Source organism: Dipodomys merriami, unplaced genomic scaffold (assembly GCF_024711535.1).
Source record: "Dipodomys merriami isolate MVZ:Mamm:240054 unplaced genomic scaffold, mDipMer1.0.p SCAF_508, whole genome shotgun sequence".
In the NCBI taxonomy this organism is placed as follows: domain Eukaryota; kingdom Metazoa; phylum Chordata; class Mammalia; order Rodentia; family Heteromyidae; genus Dipodomys; species Dipodomys merriami.
In genome coordinates this window covers 662,699-688,437 of record NW_027206078.1, presented here as the reverse complement: position 1 = coordinate 688,437, position 25,739 = coordinate 662,699, and the positions used below count along the sequence as shown (strand labels likewise).

At 51.6% G+C, this 25,739-nt stretch overlaps 2 protein-coding genes across 5 annotated transcripts in view; one reads left to right on the top strand and one right to left on the bottom strand.

Annotated features, from left to right (window-relative positions):
• The window catches only part of LOC138810738 (zinc finger protein 39-like), an 18,192-nt gene extending 6,338 nt beyond the window's left edge, over positions 1–11,854 (bottom strand). Inside the window, exons 1-4 of one of the 4 annotated variants that reach the window (XM_069997936.1) lie at positions 7,306–7,438; positions 4,322–4,372; positions 1,546–1,653; positions 663–789 (exon numbers count right to left, since the gene is read on the bottom strand). In XM_069997936.1, the coding sequence (XP_069854037.1) occupies positions 663–789; positions 1,546–1,551 (133 nt within the window). In that variant the 5' untranslated portion in view covers positions 1,552–1,653; positions 4,322–4,372; positions 7,306–7,438. Of the gene's footprint in view, positions 1–662; positions 790–1,545; positions 1,654–4,321; positions 4,373–7,305; positions 7,440–11,821 lie in introns of those variants that run through there. The other 3 variants (XM_069997935.1, XM_069997938.1, XM_069997937.1) reach the window with 3 other exon arrangements.
• On the top strand, positions 7,681–25,739 carry LOC138810739 (putative butyrophilin-like protein 10). Its single transcript, XM_069997939.1, has 7 exons — positions 7,681–7,701; positions 13,115–14,217; positions 15,067–15,150; positions 15,310–15,663; positions 16,751–17,032; positions 18,721–18,930; positions 23,242–25,739. Exons 3-7 carry the CDS (start codon positions 15,069–15,071, stop codon positions 23,892–23,894), a joined length of 1,581 nt encoding a protein of 526 aa, XP_069854040.1. The 5' UTR covers positions 7,681–7,701; positions 13,115–14,217; positions 15,067–15,068; the 3' UTR covers positions 23,895–25,739.

Here is a 25,739-nt window from a genome sequence, read left to right as displayed (position 1 = left end):
GTGCTGTGGCTCAAGTGGTAAAGTGCTAGCCTTGAGCAAAAGAAGCCCAAGCACAGTGCCTCTGCCCTGAGTTCACGCCCCAGGACTGGCAAAAAATAAATAAATAAAATTATCTGCACTTACAATTTTATTATAGTACTACTCACACTACAAGACAACATGGGTGAAGAAAATATGGCATATGTAGACAAGAAGTTATTAACCATTTTATATTTGTTTAAAAACATAATTTTCTCATTTGCAATAACATGAATGGAACTGGAGAGCAATCGTGTTAAGTGAGGACTGCTGAATATTCTCACTTATACATGGAAAATAAAACTGATCTCAAATAACATGATAATTATTACCAGAGCATGGAAAGGTGAGTGGAAGAAAGGCATGGAGAGATGATAGCTACTGGAGAGGAGGAATAAAATTCCAACATTCGATACCATAGAAGCACAACTATAGTTAGCAACAATGAACTTCAACATTTCAGATTAGCTAACAAGGATTTTTAAAAGATCCCAATACAAAGAAGGTCATACATTTTCCATGTATTATATACTGAAACAACCTGAATTCCATAAATAGGTGTCACTTCAGTATAATAAAGAGGTATCTTAGACCGTAGAAGTGGTTTCTGTACTTATCGACAAAGACAGTGTTGTTCTGCTCACCCAGGGACGCCAGGCTGCTGTAGGTCTCCAGCATCACATCCCTGTAGAGCCGTCTCTGAGCATCATCCAGGTCCTGCCACTCCTCCCAGGTGAAATCCACAGACACATCCTCAAAGGACACGAACCCCTGTAACAAAACATTTCTCCTCATCCAAATCCTTCAGTTCTGTTAAAAACAAAAAACAGAAACCTAACCCAGGAACCTTTTCATTCTGTGTGAATATGTCTTACCTAAGACGCAGCTTGATTTGCACCACTGGAGGGGTGCAAGGGGAAAAGAATAAAATGAACTTGATTCTGCATTTATTTAGTAATTATAAAACACTAACAAAGTTTCCTTAACTGTTATTGTTCCTAGCAGAATATATGAATGAAAGGAGCTATGATCTACTGTGAAGCCTTAAGAACAAACGAGATACACAAGGTTTCATGTTCAGTGTAGAACATAGTAAAATAAGGAAGAAAACAAGACTATACTGTATCATCAGGTGTATCCTTCACTGAAATGAAGAGGTTCAGACATTCTACAAGAATGTGTCTTCCTGAATATGAGATTTCAAAGTGCAAAAATACTAAAGCACAGACTAGATTAGTGGAGCCAGAAATAGGTTGAACCCACCTAGAGGAGGATCCTATATACTGTGATGAGTGATGAAGATAGTATGTTTAACTGGTAATCAATTGATTTTTCCACTTAAAAGCTTAATCCAATTCTAAGAAATGCCATTTGCTTACTGGTACTAGTAAACTATATTTATAAGCAATTTGTATTTCCCTCTGAAATCCAAAATTTCCACTGTCCACAAAAGGTGGTCAATAACTTCCTGAAACAGGATATAAACAATGAGGAGGAGAGTAATAAAAACTAGTTACTTGAACAGACCTTCATTTTTTTTTGACAGTACTGAGATTTGAAATCAAGGCCTTGGGCCTAGTATGCATCTTTCCACTGAGCCACACCACCAGCCAGATCTGCATTATGTAAGTCATCCTATAAAAGAATGGGATAAAACTTAAGGGAGAACAAAAGAACCAGGATAACACACAAATACAAAACAGAGATCTCAGCCTAGACAAAGGAGGAAAAATAGTAATAATTAGAATTTAATATTCGTCACTAGAGCAAAAATTGAAGCTATTTCTAAGCTGTTTGAATGACAGCTAATGTTGTAAACTACAATCTGGGGAAAACAACAATGTATTCAAGTAAGTGGAAATGCTGAACTGGCCACTGAATACATGATCTAGATCTCAGAAGAAAAATTTAATGGGAAGACGAAGATTTTAGAAAGCAACAGAACATGATTGGATAGCTGAAGCTATAAAAAAATAGAAAAGTACAAAATTTGTTCAGTAACTGAGAAACAGACTATGGACCTGAGAAAGGCCTTTAATAGTCTAGGAATGAATAAAAGTTCAATATTATCTTTTTTTAAAAAACAATGAGGAGGGCTGGGAAGGTGGCTCAGAGGTAGAGTGCTTGCCTTGCGTGCATGAGGCCCTGGGTTCGATTCCTCAGCACCACATAAGCAAAAAGAAAAAAAAGCCGGAAGTGGCGCTGTGGCTCAAGTGGTAGAGCGCTAGCCTTGAGCTGAAGAGCTGAGAGACAGCGCCCAGGCCCAGAGTTCAGGCCCCACAACCAGACCAAAAAAAAAAAAAAAAAAAAACAATGAGGAGGGAATTTTTGGGAGAGCAAGGGAAGGGGTAACATTGTCCAATGTTTACCTGACTTATATAATTGTAATCCTCTGTACATCACCTTTATTTAAAAAAATGTTTAAGGTACATTAAGTCTCCATTTAAGTTTTTTAAAAAGTATTTCTTTGTAGCCATAGCTCTATGAAGAAAAAAATGGGATCATCCACTTAAGACATTTAGAAGGCATTTTTAAAAATATGAGCCTTTTGTCAAAAAAGAAAAAAAACCTGGAAGAGAATTCAGAGCCTGGCACTGTGCTGATGGTTCACATCTGTTCTCCAGTTAACTACCAGAAAAATGGAAGTAGAGCTATAGCTCAAAGTGGTACAGCACTAGCCTGGAGAGCAAAAGCTGAGGGACAGCGTCCAGGACCTGAGCTCAAGCCACACGAACCAAAAGAAATTGGAAGGATAAAAAAAGCTCCGTTTTTCCAGGCGTGGCAATAGAAACCAGCACATGAGAAGGATAAGTGGGAGGAAAGCAAGTTCAATACTAACCTGGACTCAATGCTGAGCAAGACCCTGTCTCAAAAAAACAAAAATCCACAAACGCACAAATGATGCTCCATCACCATAGATTTATTACTAAAAGGTTTTAACTCAAACTAAAATAAAGTCAAAAACAAAATTGTGATTTGATTAATAATTTATATCTAGAAAATCTCCTGAAACCTATTTCCAATTGGAAAACATGATAAATTAACAGACTATGAAATGTATTAGGAAGTAGAGCTGTGGCTCAAAAGTGGCTGAGCACTAGCCTTGGGCAAAAGAGCTGAGGAACAGCACCTAGGCCCTGAGTTCAAGCCCTGTGACCAAAAAAAGGTGGGAGGAAGGCAGGGAATGTGACTCAGTGGTAGAGTGCTTGCCTAGCACACGTGAGGCTCTGGGTTCAATTTCTCAGTACCACACAAATACTAAATACAATTAATAAAAAGGGAGGAAAAAACATTAAATTCTTCTTGTAGATTAGAACTTTCATGCAATACCAAACAAATGAAAAACTACCTAATAATTTATGCAGTTTAAGGTGGAAAAGTTAAGGATGCAAAAAGAACTAATGAAGAGTACCATATTCATGAGCAATAAAATTCTACATCATAAAGACATCAATTCTCTTTAGTCAGTAAACACTACATATGAATAGAAACATCACATTCTTACATATGGACAGCTGATTTAAAATTTCTAATGAAAATTAAACAGTATGTGATAGGTCATATTTCTGTTCTCCCAAATCCAGCATCCTTTTAATATCTGCAGCATATAAAGTTCAAAGTTTCAAAGTCAATTAAAAAATGAGGAAAAAAACAAATTTCATTACTATGAGATCTTTGTTGAAAGCACTGAGATTCTGAGATGTGTGTGGGGTTACACCACAATTAACATGTACAACCCCAGACACTGCTATATGGTCCTGTTTCCATGGTTGACTTTAGATGCTTTTTCATAGAAATAAACCATAATTTTGACTACAAAATTATTGACTATTGAAATTACTAACACTTCTCAAGATATAAACCCAATGAAATACATTTATACATTACAAAGGACTTAAGAAAAAATAGCAAACCCAGCACTGGCAGTAAATGGTTCACCAATGCACTGATGCTGGGAATGTGAAGTGGTGGAAACAGGAGTGGAGATGATGTATGGAGATTTCTGAAAGCATGGCTACGAAGAACTGTCCTAAATCCACCAGCTGCACTACACAAAATAAGTTGAAAGACTAAAACAGATTTTTGTACATAGTATGTAATGCCATTATTCACCATGGCTACTTTTTATCAAAGAATTGAGCAAGTTTTGTGTTTGAACATTTTAAACAGTTAAAGGAGCTAGTATGCTACATAAAATGAGTTAATCACAAGAGAACAAGTATTGCCTAATGACATTTTTGTAACATCCTTACAGAAGACAAATACCATAGAGACAAAGTTGAGAGCTGGAGGCAAGACTCACAGGTAAAGTGTCTGTGTAGCAAGCAGGGGGCCCTAGATTCAAACACCAGAACTGAAGAAGAAAAACAGTAATGCAAAGAATCAGATTTACTGCTTCATTTGTAATTTCATAAGTCTTCTTACAGACTTAGTGACAGAGATAGCTGAAAATTAATTTGAAGATACTTAATGTCATTGAATATGATACTTGCGAACCATACAAACCATAGACTTTTATAAACTCCAGAGCAATCTAGACAAAGTAAAAAAACAAAGATCCCTTTGATTACAAGACAGGTTTAGAACATACTTGCAGCTACTTGACAACCTGACTTTTAAAAACTAATGCACAGGCTGGGAAGGTGGCTCAGTGGTAGAGTGCTTGCCTAGCGTGCATGAAACCCTGGGTTCACAGGACTCAGAAAAAACTGGAAGTGGTGCTGTGGCTCAAGTGATAGAGTGCTGGCCTTGAGCAAAAGGAGCTCAGAGACAGTGCCCAGGTCCTGAGTTCAAGTCCTAGGACTGGCAAAAAAGGACTGGCAAAAAAAAAAAACGAACGCATATTTAATGAAGCAAAAGGCCAAGCTCCTGCAACCTGAGCACAACCGTCTTCATAGCCCATGTCTGTAATTGTAGCTATTTGGGCGGTTCCAGCAGGCCTGGGCAGAGCAGTCACTCACCCTCCTTCTTACTCATGGACGGGGCAGCCCTGTACGTGGGAAGCTGACACGAGAGGAGCTGCCAAGCCGCCCGGACAGAGAAGCGGGGCGAGACCAAGGGGCCTGGGGACAGCGGCCTGCCCAGCAGGTGCAGCCCGGGCAGATGCGCCCCTGGACAGGAATGAGACTACCCCAAAAACAAGCCACGGAAATCAGGGCGTGCAGGTGGCCGAGCAGTACGGGCCAGTCTAGTGAGCACCCCAAAAAGAACATCTTCAGCGATCACATGCGTCCCCAAAGGCAGCACAAGGCAAGGGCGGCGCAGGCAGACACGATCCGTGCCCGGAAGGCGGCCTGGGGCTGAGTTCAAACCCCGGCGGGGGGGGGGGGGGGGGGGGGGGGGGGCGCACGGGCACACACGCGCGCACGCACCACACATGCACACACACCACACACACCACACATGCACACACACCACACACACCACACATGCACACACGCGCGCACGCACTACACACACACCACACATGCACACACACCGCACATGCACACGCACTACACACACCACACATGCACACCACACATGCACACGCACTACACACAGCACACATGCACACCACACATGCACACACACCACACATGCACACACACCACACATGCACACACGCGCGCGCGCACTACACACACACCACACATGCACACACACCGCACATGCACACGCACTACACACAGCACACATGCACACCACACATGCACACACACCGCACATGCACACGCACTACACACACCACACATGCACACCACACATGCACACACACCGCACATGCACACGCACTACACACACCACACATGCACACCACACATGCACACACACACACCACACACTACACACACCACACATGCACACGCACACACGCACTACACACCACACGCGCGCACGCACACACCGCACACGCACACGCACGCACACACACCGCACACGCACGCACACACACCACACGCACACACACTACACACACCACACATGCACACCACACATGCACACACACCACACATGCACACGCACTACACACACCACACATGCACACGCACGCACACACACACCACACATGCACACCACACATGCACACACACCGCACATGCACACGCACTACACACACCACACATGCACACGCACACACGCACTACACACCACACGCGCGCACGCACACACCGCACACGCACACACGCACTACACACCACACGCGCGCACGCACACACCGCACACGCACGCACACACACCGCACACGCACGCACACACACCACACGCACACGCACTACACACCACACACGCACACACACCACACGCACACGCACTACACACACCACACACGCACTACACACGCACGCGCACACACCACACGCGCGCACGCACGCACGCGCACCCTGCCACCCAGCGCTCCAGGCGTCAGAGTTCCGTGGCTGGGTGGGTGGCCGGGAGGGGCGGCCGGGGGCTTCCCCTCGGCCGGAGACTGCTTTTCTGCTAACGGCGGTGTCGGGCCGCGCTGGCCTCCGGTCGCGGACGCGGGAGGCGGGAGGCGGGCCGCCGGCGGGGACCCCCCCATCTCCTCACCCCCGGCCGGGGACCCGCGGTGCCGGCCCCGTCTCCCCCATCCCCTCGCCCCCCCCGATCCCCTCACCCCCGGCCGGGGACCCCGCGGTGCCGGCCCCGGCCCCCCCGATCCCCTCGCCCCCGGCCGGGGACCCCGCCCCCCCCATCCCCTCGCCCCCGGCCGGGGACCCCGCGGTGCCGGCCCCTCGCCCCCCCCCCGATCCCCTCACCCCCGGCCCCGTCCCCCCAATCCCCTCACCCCCCATCCCCTCACCCCCGGCCGGGGACCCGCGGTGCCGGCCCCGTCCCCCCGATCCCCTCACCCCCCATTCCCTCACCCCCGGCCGGGGACCCGCGGTGCCGGCCCCTCGCCCCCCCCCGATCCCCTCACCCCCGGCCGGGGACCCGCGGTGCCGGCCCCTCATCCCCCGATCCCCCCACCCCCGGCCGGGGACCCGCGGTGCCGGCCCCTCGCCCCCCCGATCCCCTCACCCCCCGATCCCCTCACCCCCGGCCCCGGCCCCCCGATCCCCCCACCCCCGGCCGGGGACCCGCGGTGCCAGCCCCTCGCCCCCCCCCGATCCCCTCACCCCCGGCCGGGGACCCGCGGTGCCGGCCCCTCATCCCCCCGATCCCCTCACCCCCGGCCGGGGACCCGCGGTGCCGGCGCTCGGCTCGGGGCTCCGGGTCCGGCCGCGGGGAGGGCCGGCTCCCGCCCGTTGCCAGCCAGCGCCCCGGCGCCGGGCGCGCACTCACCATCCCCGGCTCCGGCGTCGCGGCCCGCTCCGCCCGGCGCTGCGGGAGCCGCGGCCCCCGGCCGAGCCGCCGTCACTCACGTGCGCCCGGCGCCGCGCCTCAAGATGGCGAGCTTCCGACACAAAGACCCGCGAGACCGCCAGAGCCCGCCTCCGCCCGGGGCCCGCGCCTGATTGGGCGGGGCGTCAGGCCCCGCCCCCTGGCCGCCGAGCGCGGACGCCGGCGGGCCCGAGCGGCTGCGGCGCTGCTGTGCCCGGGCCTCGGTGGCCCCAGCCTCGTGCTGACTGCCCTGACACGGAGCCGCGACGGCGGGAAGCGGGGAGCTGCTCCGACGCGGGCCTTTGCATGCCCCTGCAGCTCGCCGCGTGGCAGGTGGAAGAGCCGACTCGGTCAGAGGTCAGAGGCCAGGCTCGGGTCACAGGCGGGCGAGCCTGGGAAACTCGGCCTCCTGAAGAGGCGGCGCGCCCGCCTCTGTGTGCGCATGCGTGCGCGGGGGTCGAGGACTTCCCTGCAGCGGCGATCCGCGGATCTCAGGTCCCGGCGTGGAAGCATCTGGAAGCACAGGCGGGGGTCCCCCCACGTGCGCCTGCCCGGGCTCGCACCCGCCCCGCCCCGCCCCGTGCGGACGCGGCTCGGTGAGGCCGCCCGGGGTCCCGCGCCCGGGCCCGCCGCGGAGCTCCGTACCCGGCCTGCCCCGGCGGAGCCCGGCCCCGGCCCCGGGTCCTCGCGCGGCCCGCCGTGCACGCGCCCCCCGAGGCCCCGCCCCCTGAGGCCCCGCTCCCCGAGGCCCCTGCGGCCCCGCCCCGAGGCCCCGCCCCGGAGAGCCTCGCCCCCCCCGAGGCCCCGCCCCCCGAGGCCCCGCCCCCCGAGGCCCCTGCGGCCCCGCCCCGGAGAGCCTCGCCCCCCCTGAGGCCCCGCCCCCCGAGGCCCCGCCCCCGAGGCCACGCCCCCGAGGCCCCGCCGGAGAGCCTTGCTCCGGCCCGCGTCCTGGTGGAGCTCCTAGAGGGGAGGGATGAGCATCTAGCTTCGGGCCTCCATCTTGGACGTCCCGTCGTGCCAGCGCCGCCTGTGGAGGGGACCGGCTGCTTCTCCAGCGCAGGGCTCTGGCGCCTCCGTCCAAAAACAAACGGCCAGGGCTGGGAAGGTGGCTCAGTGGTAGAGCGCTTGCCTTGCATGCATGAGGCCCTGGGTTCGATTCCTCAGCACCACATAAGCAAAAAGAAAAAAGTGGGAAGTGGCGCTGTGGCTCAAGTGGTAGAGCACCAGCCTTGAGCTGAAGAGCTGAGGGACAGCGCCCAGGCCCAGAGCTCAGGCCCCATGACTGACAAAAAAACAAAAGTTTAGGGTTGATTTTTCTATTTCTGTGAAGAATGACATTGGGATTTTGATAGGGATTGCATTAAATCTGTAGCTTGATTTATGTAGTCTAGCAATGAAAGGTCAGTCTGTGAACATGAAAGTTCTCTCCAATCCTTCCAATTTCTAGGATTTCCTTCAGTGTTCAGTCGAGTTCATTATAGATGTTTTTTACTTCTTTAGTTAGATTCATTCCTAGGTTTTTATTTTTATTTTTTGTGCCAGTCCTGGGGCTTGATCTCTAGGCTCAGTTCCTGCACTTTTGTGCCTAAGGCTAGTGCTCTACCACTAGAATCACAGCTCCACTTAAAGTTTTGTTTATTTCTGTTTGCTGTTGTTTGCCATCCTGGGGCTTGAGCTCAGATCCTGGACACTCTCCTTGAGCTCCTTTTGTTCAAAACTAGTACTCTACCACCTTGAGCCCATAGCTCCACTTCCAGTTTTCTCTATGATTAATTTGAAATAAGAGTTTCACAGACTTTCCTACCCCAACTGGCTTCGAACAGCAGTCCTCAGCCTCCTGAATAGCTAGGGATTACAGGCTTGAGCCACAGGCCCTGACTTCCAATTCCAGTTTTTGCTGTTGTTTTGTGGTTAATTTGAGATAAGAATCTCAGACTTTCCTACACAGCTGGCTTCCAGCCTCCGAAGTCAGATCTCAGCCTCCTGAGTAGCTAGGATTACAGATGTGAGCCACTGGCACCTTGTTAGTGCTTAATTTGTTAGGCTTTTGTGAATGGAATTGTTTTTTAAACTTTTTGAATAGCTAAGATTATGGGCTTGTGGGTCCCCCTCTGGAAGTAGCTTTAAAATTTTGAGTGGATTTCCAAAAGCCTGAAGGCCTATCAACGATTTCTCTCAGTGGACTCACAGTGGCTCAACCCGTGTGATTCATCCTCTTTCTGTCCAGTGTAATTCTGTTCCGTCTTTCCTTTTTCTTCTCCCATCTTGTCATGAAGACCTGTCTCCAGCTGTTGTGGTCCGCACTCCTCCCAGGAGCAGGCCCTTCCTCTTGTCTGGTTAGGGAGGGCCAGCCCAGAGTCTTCAGTGCTCGCATCACTGTGCGGGCCACGAAAGCCTTTCCCAAGCAGGAAACAGGTGACCGTGCAGAGAGGTCTGGAGAGGTAAGCAGGCGGCACCCGTGGGCAGCTCGGCCCGTCAGGGCTCCTCTGGCCATGTGCACAGAACGCCTCACGAGTTGCTGAGAAAAGTACAGCGATTCTACACCCAGGAACTCAAAACACCCAGTGACAGGTGCTGCAAGCTACTGTTAGCCTGGCCATGCGCACAGGTGGGGAAAGCCTAGAGAGACACAGACAGACTACTGTCCATCTGTGTGCATGTCATCTCACCCAGGAGCTCTGTGCACACCACCCCAAGCCCACGGAAAATAAGAAGTCCACGCAGCGATGGGGGAGAAGCAGAGGACAGTGGTTTGGTCTTCCATCTGTCTCCCAGGTCCTGCCCACGAGTAGGACAGAAAGGAATTACGGGAAATTGATGAGCTGTTTACAGAGGCTCAAAGAAAATTGGAGAGAAGAGAACCTTCTTGGGGCCTGGCAGCAGAGACGGGTGGATGGATGGGGAGGAGGAGGACAGGGAGCTTAGCTTGGTCCCAAGGCCGGAGCACCAGGTGTGCTTACCTGAGCATTCCGGCAGAGGGCGCCAAGAGCTAAACACGCCACTTGAAGATATTTTTAAACTTACTTTAGCTGTAAAAGGGTATTTGTGTCTTATTTCTTCACTTTTTTTCTTATTTTCCATTTTTACTTTATTTTTATTAAATTGCAGTGAAATTCACTAGCATAAAATCAGTGCATGTATTTACCTGTGCGACTGCATGCATGTGTGTTAAACTCAAGGCCTGGGGGTTTTCCCTTGGCTTTTTCACTGGTGTTCTACCATTTGATCCACAGCTCCATTTACGGCTTCCTTTTTCTTTTTTTTTTTTTTCTTTTTTTTTTTTTTGATAGTTAATTGACAACAAGAATCTCATGGGTGGGCTGGGAAGGTGGCTCAGCGCCCAGGCCCAGAGCTCAGCCCCACAACCGACAAAGAAAAAACAAACAAAAAGAATCTCATGGACTTTTCATTGTGGGCAGCTTTGAACCCTGATCCTCAGATCTCAGCCTCCCGAATCACTAGGTTTATAGACTGAGCCACGGGAACCAGGCATACATTAACCATTTTAGAGTACACAATTCAGCAACATTTAAGACAGTCCCAGGGTTTGGCAGTTAGCACTTTTAGCTGATTTTAAAGTAGCTCAGAGCCCTACAATAAAACTCCCAGTGGCTGGGAAGGTGGCTCAGTGGTAGAGCGCTTGCCTTGCATGCCTGAGACCCTGGGTTCGATTCCTCAGCACCACATAAGCAAAAAGAAAAAAGCCGGAAGTGGCACTGTGGCTCAAGTGGTAGAGCGCTAGCCTTGAGCTGAAGAGCTGAGGGACAGCGCCCAGGCCCAGAGTTCAGGCCCCACGACCGGACCCAAAATAAAAAAAAAACTCCCAGACAGGCCAGGTGCTGGTGTGAGGAACAGGAGAAAGTAAAGAGAGAGAAGCATTTCCTTCTTCTTCTGCAAGAAACAGGAGTTAAAGACTCCACCTTTGAATATTAAAATCATGCCTGAGACACAATGGCAGTTTATGTCTCTGGGTGTTCTTGCTTCCAGCAAGAGCGGCTGTGCCATGCATGAGCGACTGCTTCGTGAGGGCCACCCACTGTCTGGAAGCTTCTCGGTTCCTTCAGACAGCTTCCTAATGCATAGGACTTACAGCACTCACCCTTCCTATGCTATCCAGTTTACTCATCTTATGAGCCGTCTATGTTTTTATTTAAATTTACAGTGTGATCAGAACATAAAAAATTACGCATACTTATGGGGTACGCACGTATGGGATGCTTTCATGCACACATTGTGAAATACTCAAACCTTTTTCATACTTCTATGGTGAAAACATTCAGTATAATCAGTAGTGATGCACTAAACCATTGTGCACCAGGATGTCTTGCTCCTGATCAACCTCTCCGACCTCCCCTCTCCCTCCCACCTCCCACCCCCTTCTATTCCTACAGCGTGGTAGCCATTTTACTCCCCACTTCTGTAGCGTCAACCTGTGTCAAGACATGGGGCACTTTTCTTTCTGCGCCGGATTTCTTACCTGACACAGTGTCCTCTGGCTTCATTTATTTTGTTGCAGGATTGCACTGTTCTCTGAGGCAGATTAGCATTCCGTTGTCCACATGCACCATGTGTTCTTTAGCAATTCACCCACCCACTGGTGGACAACTAGGCAGCGGTGATGCTGTTGTGATGAGTGGGAGGCAAATGTCGCTGACACAATGACTTGACTTCCTTTTCGTTTTTCTGCTTGTCCTAGAGCTTGATCTCAGAGCTGGGGCTGTCCCTGAGCTGCTTCTGCTCAGGACAAATGTTCTACCACTTGAGCCACAGCACCACTTCTGGCTTTTTTGAGTAGTTTATTGCAGATAAGAGGCTCATGGAGTCTCCTGCTCAGGCTGGCTTTGAACCACAATCAGATCTCAGCCACCTGAGTAGCTAGGATTACTGGTATGAGCTACCTGCACCCAGCTTTCCCTTCCTTTGAACACACAGACATATCCAAGAGTGGGATTGCTGGATCCTATGGTGGTTCTAGTTTTGCCTTGTTTTTGTACTAGACCTGTGGCTTGAACTCAGGAACTGGTGCTGTCCCTGAGCTTTGTTGTTTAAGGCTAGCACTCTACCACTTGAGCCACAGCTCCATTTCCAGCTCCTGCCTGAGCTGGCTTTGAACCACAATCCTCAGATCTCAGCCTCCTGAGTAGCTAGGATTACAGGCAGCTGCTGGTACTTGGTTTTTCTTGTTGTGCCAATGCTGTGGCTTGAACTCAGGCTCTCAAGCTCTCTCTTGGCTTATTTGCTTAAATCTGGCCTTCTATCACTTGAACCATACCTCCACTCAAGCTTTTTGCTAGCTAACTGGAGGTGAAAGTCTCACGAGGTTTTTGTCCAGATGGGCTTCAAACCTCAATCCTCAGATCTGTCATTCTCGTGTGTGTGTGTGTGTGTGTGTGTGTGTGTGTGGTGTGTGTGTGTGTGTGTGTGTGTCTGTCATTCTCGTGTGTGTGTGTGTGTGTGTGTGTGTGTGTGTGTGTGTGTGTGTGTGTCCTGAACTCTGGGCCTGGGCGCTGTCCCTCAGCTCTTCAGCTCAAGGCTAGCGCTCTACCACTTGAGCCACAGCGCCACTTCTGGCTTTTTTCTTTTTGCTTATGTGGTGCTGAGGAATCGAACCCAGGGCCTCAGGCATGCAAGGCAAGCGCTCTACCACTGAGCCACCTTCCCAGCCCCCTATCATTCTCTTGAATAGCTACGATTACAAGCATAAGCCACTGGAGTCCAACCTAGTTTAATTTTTATTTATATTTTATTTATTCCTATCATGATTATACAGGTCCTGGCTCCAGATTGGTAAAACCTAAATCCTCCTTTCCCGACACCTAACGACGTGTGAGTTGAGTTTTATGTGGAGCCAAGTTAAAGCAGTTCACAGGATGATGAAGACAAGCCACCATAATTCTTACATTAATGTAAAAAAAAACAGGAGGGGGAGGGAATTACTTGCTTATCAAAGGGATACCTCTCATGAGGAGGAATGCAGGGAGGATTTGGAGCTTGTATTTTCTCAACAGCTCTGAGCAGAGTAGGACCCGAGGAATCCTGTACTCTCTGCTAAATTAAATGAAACACTTCACTGTCCCGAAGATACCCAAAGCTTTGAGTCAGTAAGAGAGAAAAATGGGCCAGCCACCAACTGCTCACCTCAGCCTAGCACCTCAGGAGGCTGAGACGAGGATGGCTGTTTGAAGTTAGCCCACGCCGGAGAGTAAATGAGATGCTTGCATCCAAGTAACAAAAAGCTGGAAGAGGAGCACAAGCGGTAGCGCTCTCACCTTGGGCAGAAAAGCTCAGGGACAGCATCCAGGCTCTGAGTTCAAGCCCCAGGACTGGCACTGGATGCAGAGAAACAAGTGGTGGTTCTAAGAACCAACAGAGGCTTCCAGGAGGACAGACTCCTCAGACCCGAGTGGCAGGGGAAAGGAAAGGGCAAAGTCCACACTACCCTAACACCGTTCTGAAAGGAACTGGACCCAGGTTGGCTGACTGAGGGGTTCTCAGTGTGACTCCCTCCGCATCTGTATTCGGCGGGGCTCAGCCTGCCTGCCTCCCTCCTTGGAACCTCAAGGCCCCAAACCAGCCCTGCTGCCGCCCGCCCGCCCGGGACACCACACCTACTCTCCTCCCATATCTCTCCTACCAGCAGCGTTATCTGCGGCCCCCAGCAATGTGGGCCACACCTCTTAGGAGACTTTTTTTCTGTTACACCTGCCAGAAGGTCAGAATTGGTTATTTTTGCAAGCAAGAAAGCAGCTGTAAACCCAGAGAGCTGGGTTTCTAGTTTCCCTTCCCACATTGCCACCTGGAGATGCCCTGCGGGGAAGGTGCACGGACGTAAGCCACCGGTGTTCTGGAAGCTGGCCTCCGGACTCAAGTGAGGTGCGTGTGTTCTACTTTCACAAAAATCCCTGGTGTTTTAGCTCTCTCTCCTCTCTCTCCATGCTCACGAGGCAGGGAGACCCCACAGGCTTTCCAGGAGGGAAGAACCAATGAAGGCAAAACCCTTTGCCGACATCAATGCCAGTCACGTGATGCTGTGTCCGGGAGGCCCCCCAGCTAACAGCCCTGCTTCCAGAAACTTTCTCCCCAGACAGAGCTTACGATAACTATTAAAAACCAGTGACTGGAAGTGGTGCTGTGGCTCAAGTGGTGGAGCGCTCACCTTGAGCTGCAGAGCTGAGGGACAGCGCCCAGGCCCAGAGTTCAAGGCCCCACGACAAACAAACAAACAAAACACTGATGGTTATCATTGTGAAGACTAAGAGGTGTTAGTGACTTTAAAAAAAAAAAAAAACAACCAGACAACACCGCCAGTGTGTTTGCTGAGTGTCTCCGCAGGCGCATGTGGGTGCGGTCCGCGCGGGACTGGCCCCCTCCACACCCCGTGTTGTAACAATTCTTCCAGGAAAGCAGTGCACCCGAAGGGCCGCTGTTGGTGTGGTTCCGTTTTCCACAGCTTGGCTTGTCTCCCTAGCACACTGGTGTTTCATAACTGTAAAGTCTGGAGACGGGGTGAAAACCCTTACGTGAGCAGGCTAGAACACAAACCCCATTCCAGCCAAGGGTATGGGGAACAGGATGGCGCCCGGTGGACGGCCGCCTCTTACTGTGATCAGTAACGCGATGGCAGCGTGAGTGAGTGGCTTCTCTCTATCAAGGTCATTTTTCCTTCACTCCTCTGCTGCCTTCTGAGGCATGTCCCCTCCGTGTGGCTTGTGTTTCCAATAGGAATGGCGAAGCCAGCCCGTGGAGATGGCTCTCTGCCAGGCTTCGTCATGCTCCTCTTCCTGCAGATGCTGCCCACGGGCCACGGTAGGTCCCCCCCACCCCTGCCCCTGGGGCGGTGCCCAGCCCAGAAGGGACATGCCCAGAGCTGAGCTGAGCTGAGGCTCCCTCAGGCTTGGAGAACCTTCACCCCCCAAGACAAAGACGCGTGGCCTCACACAGGTCCTTGGGCTCCATCTCTCTAAGGGAAAGCGGACTTCTACGTCCTTGCACCTCAAGACCCGCTCCTGGCGATTGTGGGGGAGGACACAGAGCTTCCGTGCAGCCTCGCCCCCAGCATCAGCGCCCAGGGCATGGAGCTGAGGTGGTACCGGGAGCAGCCCACGCCAGCCGTGCACGTGCGTGTGAACGGGAGGGACGCCCAGGAAGAGCAGATGGTGGAGTACCGGGGGAGGACGGCGCTTGTGAGCGATGGCCTGGACCGGGGTGTGGCCGCCGTGAGGATACACAACGTCACCACGTTTGACAATGGGACCTACCACTGCCTTTTCAAGGAGCACACGTCCTACAGCCGTGCCACCCTGTGGCTGAAGGTGGCAGGTGAGGAGCGCGGCCCTCCCATCGCCCAGAGCTGTCACCCAGGGCTTCGGCCCTCACCACACCAACCCCAATCCGCACCTCGGGGCCTCGTGGCCCACAGCTCTAAAGCTGGAGACCCAACTTCCCACAAGCTCTGCACCTTGCGTGTCTCCCCAAGAATGCACTTCCCAATGCACTACTGCCTGCTCATCTTCTGGAAAGAGAGACTATGGGGAGGAAAAGGAAGAGACAGAGACAGACAGACAAACAGAGACAAAGAAATAGAGAAACAGAGCAAGACAGAGACAGACAACCAGATCAGAGGATTGGAAAGACAGAGGTAGAAAGAGAGAAACAAAAAAAGAGAGTGAAAGAAAGACAAAGAATAATAAATGAGACAAAGAAAACATGGAAAGAAGACAAAGACAAATGAAAACAGATGGAAGGATAAAGAAGCAGAAAAAGCAAAAGAGACAGAGAGGCAGGGGCAGAGACCCAGAGAGGGAAAGAAGAAAACATGAAAAGAATATGGGGGAAAGAGAGAAAGCGAGGGGTGTAAAGAGAAGTTTTCCTATACGACTCAGAGCTTGGTCTTTGGTCACACAGATCCTGGTCAATTAGTATAGGAGAGGAAATTCAATCTGTCTTCCTGGTCCTTTTCTGATTTGTTTTGTTTCTTTTCATCTAGATAATAAGGTCCTGCAGTAGTCATGATACACAGTTGGTGAAAATTTGTTAGTACTACACTGGGCACCGGTGGCTCACGCCTGTCATCCTAGCTACTCAGGAGGCTGAGATCTGAAGATCACAGTTCAAAACCTGCCTGGGCAGGAAAGTCTGTGAAACTCTTATCTCAAAATAACCAGCAAAAAGCCAGAAGCAGAGCTGTGGCTAGAGCACTAGCCTTGAGCACAAAAGCTCAGGACTGTGCCCAGTCCCTGAGTTCAAGCTCCAGGACTGATGCGCGCGCGCACACACACACACACACACACACACACACACACACACACACACACACTATTAGCACCTACTAAAACTCTTTAAGCTTTCTTTTAAATGGAAGAGGCTGTGGCTACAAAGATTTGAGCTGACTGATGTCTTTCCACAGGGCTGGGCACAGCCCCTCAAATCCAAGTGATTGACAAACAGGACCAAGGCATCTGGGCCACGTGCAGCTCAGCAGGCTGGTACCCAGAGCCCCGAGTGGAGTGGAGGGACCTCAGAGGGCAGACGCTGCCTGCTGTGACCCACGTCTCGGTCTCAGCCTCCACAGGCCTCTTCGGCGTGGTGTCCAGCGTAGCCCCCCAGGACAGGGCTACAGACGGTCTGACCTGCTCCATCTCCAACCCTCTCCTCTCTGAGAGTAAAGTAGCTGCGAGGCGCCTGCCCTGTGAGTATTCTGTGCCATTCTGTCTTCATAATCACTGCGCACCGTGCCCACCGCGCACCGTGCCCACCGCCCTGCACCCCGGGGACGCGGGAGGGGCTTGTGCTGCCCGGGGCAGTCGGGTCTGGTCAGCTGGCCCCCGTCCACAGCCCTGCTGGGGACTCGGTGACACAGTCTGGATATTGATTCCTGAGCTGGGTCAAAGATGAGGGCCAGGGACATGACCTTTCTTGTGCCGTAGGAATAAGACAAGGTATGCTTCAGTATTCATTTTTCTGGATTTATTTTGCTCTTAAAAATATGCAATAGATTAGGCGGGGAGGTTGTTTTTGTCAGTCATGTGGCTTTGAACTCGGGGTCTGGGCACTGTCCGTGGTTCATTCGAGATAAGACTATCATGGGGGGAGGGAGGGCTGGGAAGGTGGCTCAGTGGTAGAGCGCTTGCCTTGCATGCATGAGGTCCTGGGTTCGATTCCTAAGCACCACATAAGCAGAAAAAGCTGGAAGTGGTGCTGTGGCTCAAGTGGTAGCCTTAAGCTGAAGAGCTGAGGGACAGCGCCCAGGCTCAGAGTTCAGGCCCCACGACCGGACCCCCCCCAAAAACAAACAAACAAAAAAAGCATGTCATAGGGACTTTTCTGCCAGGACTGGCTTTGAACTGTGATCCTCAGATCTCATCCTCCTGAGTAGCCAGGATGACTGACGCAAACCACCAGCACTCAGCTCCCTCCCTGATGGCTGAGTAATATTTCACTGTCTAAACAGGGCACAGTTTACTTAGTCATTTATCAACTAAATTTCCAGTAAACATTCACTGCTGTTGTTTGTGCCAGTCCTGGGCCTTGAACTCAGGGCCTGCTCACTCCCCTGGTGTTTACACTCAAGGCTCATGCTCTACCACTTGAGCCACATCTTCACTTCCAGCTTTTTGCTGATTAACTGGAGATAAGAGTCTTAGCAACTTTTCTGCCCAAGCTGGCTTCAAACTGTGGTCCTCAGATCTCAGCCTCCTGAATAGCTAGGGTTACAGGAGTGAGCCCAATACCCTGCCCTATTAGAAGTGTTACTTTGGAATGATGTCAACCTTACAGATAACTTGTAGAAATAATAGAGAAGATCATGCATCCTTTACCCAAATCATCACAGTTTAATATTTCATTGTCTCTCTTTATCTATAAGTAGATATCTAGTCATTATATTCTCTCTCTGTATGTGCACAATTGTCCTCTTCCATTCTGATTGATGCCGCAACACGTATTTGGGTCTGGGTGGCGATTAAACCACAAACAGCAGCCCTGGGTGCAGGTCAGAGTCTAGGTGAAGGGGCAGCAGGTACTGTGTCTGGTGGGAGCTGCTTCCTGGTCCTAGATAGCACTTTTCACTACACCCTAACAAGGAGCTCTCTGAGACCCCCTTTTATAAGGGCTCCAATTCTAGGCTTGAGGCTCCACCCCACATGACTATATCATGTTCAAAGGCCCACTTCCCAATCCCGTCTCATGGGTGAGGACTTCAGTATGTGGCTTGTGGAGATGGGACATAAACATTCAGAATATGTATGGCACCATAGTACCATTGTACCATACACGTTCATGACCCTTTCAGACTGGTTTGTAAACATCATGCCTTTCAAGCTGTCAGTCTTGCAGTGTGAAAGACGCTCTCTCACCTGCTCCTCCTGCTGCCCTTAGCCCCCTTCTCCAGGTATCTCTTTATGGAATGGAGACTAGCGCTGCCCTTGACCTGCATCTCACTGGGACTTGTCATAGCTGGAATCGTCTGTCTCTTTAAAAAACGCCAGAGAGAGCACAGAACATGGCTGGAGGAGGAGGCAGAGCAAAGAGCAAAGGATCAGCAGCAGGGACCCAGTCCCAGCGAAGCGGAGGCTGAGCCACTGCATGGTGAGTGTGGTCCGCCGTGAGACAGGTCCGCCCCCTCAAACCACAGGCCTGGATGCCAACCCCCCCCCCCCCCCAGCGCGCAGGGACTGCCTTTACCCTTAAAGACGGGAGGGGTGGCGGGAGAATGGCCCCATCACCAGCCGTCCCGTGAGAACCTGTCACCTCCGAGAGAGCTGGGGGCTGCTTATTCTTCACTAGATAATTCTGGGCAGGCTGGTTGGCTTCCCGCATCTCAGTTCCAGCCCCATGCTTGTGCTTTTCCCATGACTATAACCAAAGATCTGAAGCTGGGTGATGTATTTTTTAAGAGGTTGATTTAACTCTCGGTTGGAAAGGGTCATGGCCAGCTGGCCCGGCTGGGTCAGCCTCTGAGAGGGTCTCTTCACGACACACGGCGTGTGGCAGGATGTGTGTGAGGGATCACACAAGGAGACGGCGGTACGAGGCTCCCTCTTTATAACAAGCCCCGGTAGCCAGCCAGGGACCCGGGGGGGTACCTCTTCAGGGCTGAAGAGGCCCCATCGCCAGCAAGTCCCAGCAGCCTGCAGCACCCCCATCCTGAGGACCAGACTTCCAGTGCACACTGGGAACATCTGCAAAATAGGCTCAAACCTGAGCAAAGCTCTAGCCTCGAGGGTGCGGCTGCGGAGTCCGGGTGGAACTCTACACATCACATCTTCACGTGTCGTTGCCAGTTACAGAAAAGGCAACCTCGTGAGCAGGTAGCGCTGTGAGGGGACCCGCTCTCCTGACCCGTGCTCCGAGGGGGCTGTGCATCCGCAGGCTGAGCGGGCAGCTCTCCTGACCCGTGCTCCGCTGGGGCTGTCCATCCACAGGCTGAGCGGGCAGCAGCCTCCACTGGGACCGCGAAACAAGAGCGGCTCTGAAAGGGAAAAGGGTGGGCACGGCATGCGGATCTGGCCTCGGCCCATCATGTACTCTTGAATGATGGAGAGAAAAGGAGATGTGAACTCAAACCTCAGGGTGAAAGAGAAAAGGAAGAGAAAGAGGAAAAGGAACAGTCCAGAGAGACCCAAGGGGACAGAAGAAGACAGATGGGTTAGCGGCACAAGGAGATGAATCGAGAACCTCGCTGGCTTTCCGATGCTCACCTTGTATGCACGCGCGTGTGAGCATGTATATATGTGTGTACGCGTGAGTTATATGCAGGTGTGTTTCTGCACGCAGTTGTCCATACATTGGGTAAATCTTTGCCATCTGTATGTGCATGTGTGCACATGAATGTGTGCATATATCTGAGTGTGTTCAAGTGCATGCAGTTCATGAGTTGTGTGTGTGCATGGATGTGTTTGTGCATACATGTGTGCAGGGGTAGATGTGAGCGCATGCCTCTTTGTGTGTATGTATATGTGCACGAGTGTGTTTGTGTGTGTGCTCATGTGGGTGGATGAGGCAGTTGTCCATTGCAGACAGCACTGATGTGGTATCAAATGCCACACCCTAGTAAAAGCCAAGTTGTAGCTTCTCTGGAAGACTTTAGTTCCTTCTGTATTTCTAACCTTGGAAAGGAAGGCGGGGAGAGGCTGTAACAGACACCGTCCTGCCTATGGAAGAGACCACAGCGGTGTGAGGAGACCAGAGGGTACTGTCACGCATGGTAGACATGTCGGGGGCCGTCCAGTGTGGACACAAGCGCGTGGGCATGAAGCATCGAGAAGAGCTGCTTGGGAAAGGGAGCAGGAAAGATAAAGCTTGAGAAAGGCAGGGGGCACTGGGAAGGACACTTGGCAATCAGTGAGCTCAGTGGGTGTACAAGAGTCACTAACTAGTATTGTATCAATAGTAAGCTTATGGGTTTGATGACTTCACTATGTTTATGGAAGATGCTGTATGTGTTTACAACACAATTTTTTGGCAACTTTTGGTAAGTTAAATGATTTTCAGTGAATATGTAACTACATATACGTGAGCCGGGCATTGGTGGCTCATACCTATAATCCTAGCTACTCAGGAGGCTGAGATCTGAGGATTGTAGTTCGAAGCCAGCCTAGGTAGGAAAGTCCGTGAAACTCTTATCTCCAATTGACCACTAGAAAACTAGAAGTGGTGCTGTAGCTCAAGTGGTAGAATGCTAGCCCTGAGCTGAAGAGCCGAGGACAGCGTCCAGGCCCAGAGTTCCAAGCCCCACAACCAACAACAGCAACAAAAAAAGTAACTACATATATATGGTACTTTTCATAATTGTATGTGATATGTACGTATCATATAGTATGATGATTCATGTCTATAGTGTAATTGACATTCGCATCTCCTCAAATGCCTTTCATTTTCCATGTGCTGGGAAACGTCAGAAGATGTTTTTAAATGAGAATACCTATTTTCGTGTGTGTGTGTGTGTGTGTGTGTGTGTGTGCGCGCGCACGCGCGCGTGCATGCTAGCACTGGGACTTGCACTCCGGGACATATGTCATTGCATGGCTTATTTTGCTCAAGGCTGGCATGCTACTACTTAAGCCACAACTCCAATTCCAGAATTTTGCTGGCTTATTGGAAAGAAGAGTCGATTTGTCTGCCTGGGCTGGCTTTGAACTTCAATCCTCAGATCTTGACCTCTGAGTAGCTAGGATTCCAGGTGTGAGCCATTGGTGCCCAGATATGAATTCATATTTTCTTAAATGATCAGAGAGTCTGGAATGGGAGGAAATACACAGAGTTAGCTACTTCCTCAGTAAGGGGTGAGGTAGACAGGAAATTCAGGTGTAGACACAGAGCAGATGATACATGAGTGATTCCACCGCACCGCCCAGACTCAACAGAGAAGGGACGCCGCTGGGCATGGGGGAGACACGTGACCAGAAGCACAGGCAGCAAACCGCACACGCCGGGCGAAGGGAAGCGGCGTGGAAGACCGCTGCGCGTTGGATAACAGAAGATGGCGGGTCCTGTTCAGCCCAGCTGATGGGGATGTAGTTTCAGGAAAGGACGGACGTTCAGGAATATCATCAGAGCCCAAGCAAGCAACAGCAGACAGATCTTGAGAAGCCAAGGAGGGCCACCAGCTCGAGCGCCAAGAGGAAGGGGGCTTCGGGAAGAGTAACTGCAGGAAGGGGGCTTCGGGAAGAGTAACTGCAGGAAGGGGGCTTCGGGAAGGCTGCGCTCCATGCAGTGGAAGGATGGGACAGGCTTGTGAGGAGCAGACAGAGCCGATTCCAGAAGATGTTTGTCTCTGTATCTCCAGGGCTGGAATCTTCTTAGAGTTTTGCACATGAGGCTGGTGACTCCACAGCTGGGTCACCCGCGAACACGGGATATCTATCTGCATGGTTGTGTTAGGGTCCACAGTCAGCCTCTGTCTCTGTCTCACAAGTATTTATCTTTTTCTTTTTCCTTCCTTCCTTCCTTCCTTCCTTCCTTCCTTCCTTCCTTCCTTCCTTCCTTCCTTCCTTCCTTCCTTCCTTCCTTCTTCCTTTGTACTGGTACTGGGGTTTAAATTCAGGACCTTATGTTCTTGTTTGTCTGGTTTTGCTCAAGTCTGAGCAACACCTCTATATCCTGCCTTTTTTGTTTTGTTTCTTGCTGGTTATTTGGAGATAAGAATCTCATGGGCTTTTCTGCCCAGGCTGGCTTTGATCCTTGATCCTCAAATCTCAGCCTCCAGAGTAAGGAGGATTATAAGCATGAGCTACCAGGGCCTGGATCTTTTCTTTTTTGCAGTACTGGTGCTTGAACTCAGGGTCTTGTGCTCACTGGATTTTGCTTGCTCAACTGTTAGCTCTACCACTAGAACCACACCTCCAGCTCTGTTTTTTGCGGGTTATTTTTTAGTCTCAAGGACTTTTCTTCCTACGCTGGCCTCGCATTTTGATCTTCTGAATCTTAGTCTCCTGAGTAGCAAGGATTCTAGGTGTGAGCCACCGGTGCCCAGCTTCTGACCAAGTATTTCTGCTTGTCTGTCTCAGTAGTTTGTCCCTCAGTAGCTCTGTCTCAGTGTCTCTGACTCGGTCTGTTTCTCAGCCTCCCTGTCACCGTCTCTCGCTGTAGCTCTTCTATGTCTCAGTTTCACTGTCTCAGAATCTGCCTCTCACACCTGGAACTGGAAGTGGCTCAGGGCCACAGTGGGAGCTGACCCTCCGTCCCATGCTGGCAGCCATGTCCACACACCCCAGGAACCCCTCAGCCTGCCTCCCAGCCTGGCCGGCCGCCTTCTTGGGGAGAGGCTATTCGGATGGCTCCAGACGCAGGACGCGTGGGCAGCAAGCGGTTCCGAGAGCGATGCTAGGCGCCTGTCAGGCTTTGGGTTCTGCCACCCGTGTGGCCGCACCAGGGCCTGACGTTCCAATCTTTCCACAGTGAGCCCATCCCTGGACCCTGACACTGCGAACCCCAAACTCATGGTGTCTGAGGATCAGAAGAGTGTGACGCGGCTGCTCTTTGAACAGGACCTGCCTCCTAACCCCCACAGGTTTGACCAGGACCCCTGCGTCCTGGCCCAGGAGAGATTCTGGGCAGGAAGATACTACTGGGAAATTGAGGTGGGGAGCAGGAGGGCCTGGATTCTGGGGGTGTGTCTGGAGAGTTTGGGCCGGGAAGGGAGAATCCCCAAGTCTCCCCGGCACGGTCTCTGGGCAGTAGAGTTTTACAGGAGGAGATTCCGGGCTCTCTCCTACCCCAGGACCCCCCTCTGTCCTCCTGAGCCCTTCCTGCAGGTCGGGGTTCTCCTGGACTGTGACGCGGGCGAGGTTGCCTTCTACAACGCCACCCAGGCTTCCCTCATTTATAAATTCTCCGGACTGTCCTTTACTGGCCCCCTACGGCCATTTTTCTGCCTCTGGACCCACGATCCTAGCCCCCTGACGCTCTGCCCCGTGGCCAGAGAGACCCAGGAAGACACAGGCTCCCCGCGGGCCGGGCCCTCACTGCCCCTGGGGCCCCCTGGGGTGCCTAGCAGGGAGCAGCACCTTCTCACGTCTGCCTCCTCCTCGCACTCGCTACCTTCTGTGTAAAACCGTGGCCGCGGGCCAGGCTGGTGGCTCATGCCTATAAATCCTAGCTGCTCGGGAGGAGCAATATGATGATCCAAGTTCTAAGCCAGCCCAGGCAGAAAAGTCCATGAAACTCCTATCTCCAATTCATCAGCAAAAAGCTGGAAGTGAAGGTGTGGTTCAAGTGGCAGAATGCCAGCCTTGAGCAAAAAAGCTAAGGGACAGGGCTCGATGCCAAGTTCAAAAAATAAAATAGAAATTAAGAACAAATCCTGGCCATACATCGGGCTGAATTGTGCCCTGACCCAAAATGCACACACTAAAGTCCTAACCCCCAGGAGTTCTGAATATGGCTGTATATCGAGATGGCTCCTTCAAGGAGGAAAACAAGGTAAATGAATTTGAGGCGGGCTCTCACCGCAGAGGTCAGGACACAGACACGGACACAGAGGAAAGACCTTGCGAGGGTTCCGAGGCGCTGTCTCCCGGCCAAGGAGCCCCCCCCCCCGCCCCAGAAAAACCCAACCCTGCCGTACCAACCTCACACTTCCCATCTCCAGGACTGCGGGAAAGTAATACTCTGTCGTGTGAGTCTCACTTTGTAGTTCTCGCTATGGCCTTCCCCAGGAGTGAAACTACGTCCACTGTAGGGTTCTGTTCTGATGCGTGCTTGGAGGTGTGCGTAAAACATGCAGTCTGTGTGGGACACATAGTTACACATAAAGCCAGCCCCCCCTCCCGCCTCCTGTCTGGTCCTCCCCCTGTACATCCTCCTCCTCCCCGTCCTCCTCCCCCTCCACCTCCCCTTGTCCTTCCTCGAATCTGTTCTACCTCAAAGTGCTCTCTCCCTCTCCTTCCCCTCAAGAGGCCGGCCGAGGCCAAGCCAAAGATCCCAGAATTCCTAGCCTTGCCCTTGGCACAGGTCTAAGTTCAGTCTTCAGACAGACGCCACACCAGCAGTTGGCAGTGAGCACAGACGTGAACAGAGAAGAATCTAGAATAGAAGAGCAAGAGGATGACGCTCCACTACCAGAAACACTTCCTCTCCTCCCCGTGGCTGAGGGCAGAGGGCAGAGGGCAGTCAGATAGAAAGCCCGGGGGAAGGGCGCTGAGCAAGGACACTGAGGTGGCTTAGTCTACAAGGTCTGGGAAGATGTCATCTGCCCAGGGCTCCCGCTGGAGTGAAGGCCGGGGGGTCGGCTCCTGGGCGTCCTGCGGAGCCCTGGCTCCTTCCTGAAGTCGGGTTGTCGTCGGGTGGTTTCTCCTGGAGGCTGTGAAGCCTGCAGAAATCACTCCACACCAGCCTCCAGCACCGGCCGCCATCTGCTCTGTCTCTCCGTTTAAAATCCCCTAAAGAGATGACTTTATCCTTTCCAGCAGGTGATCCTGTCCTAGGAGTTATTCCTACACTGCATTTGAAGTTTTTATCTTCCAGCAGGATGCCGTCCGAGGCGGAGTCCTTGTGGGGCAGGCACCAGCGCTGGCTGGATGAGAAACCCTCCCCAAACACAACAGAGGAGCTTCTGGCATTCCCGGCTCATGCTCCAGATGACCAATGTGGTTAGTTAGGGTCCAGGGACGCTTGCGTCGCACTTTGGAGAAAGACTAGGACTTTAAAGTACTAGAGGGAGATTAGACAGAATTGGCCAGCCTTGTCATCTCCATAGTATTGTAAAGGTAGGTAGAGATGGATGGATACTTAATTTTCTTTCTCCCTTTTATTGTGATAGTTATCTACAACAATGTTTCGTGTGTGTGCTGGTCCTGGTGCTTGAATTCAGGGCCTGGGCGCTGTCCCTGAGCTTGTTTCTTTTGCTCAAGGCTCATGCTCTACCACTCCAGCCACCGTGCCACTTCCAGCATTTT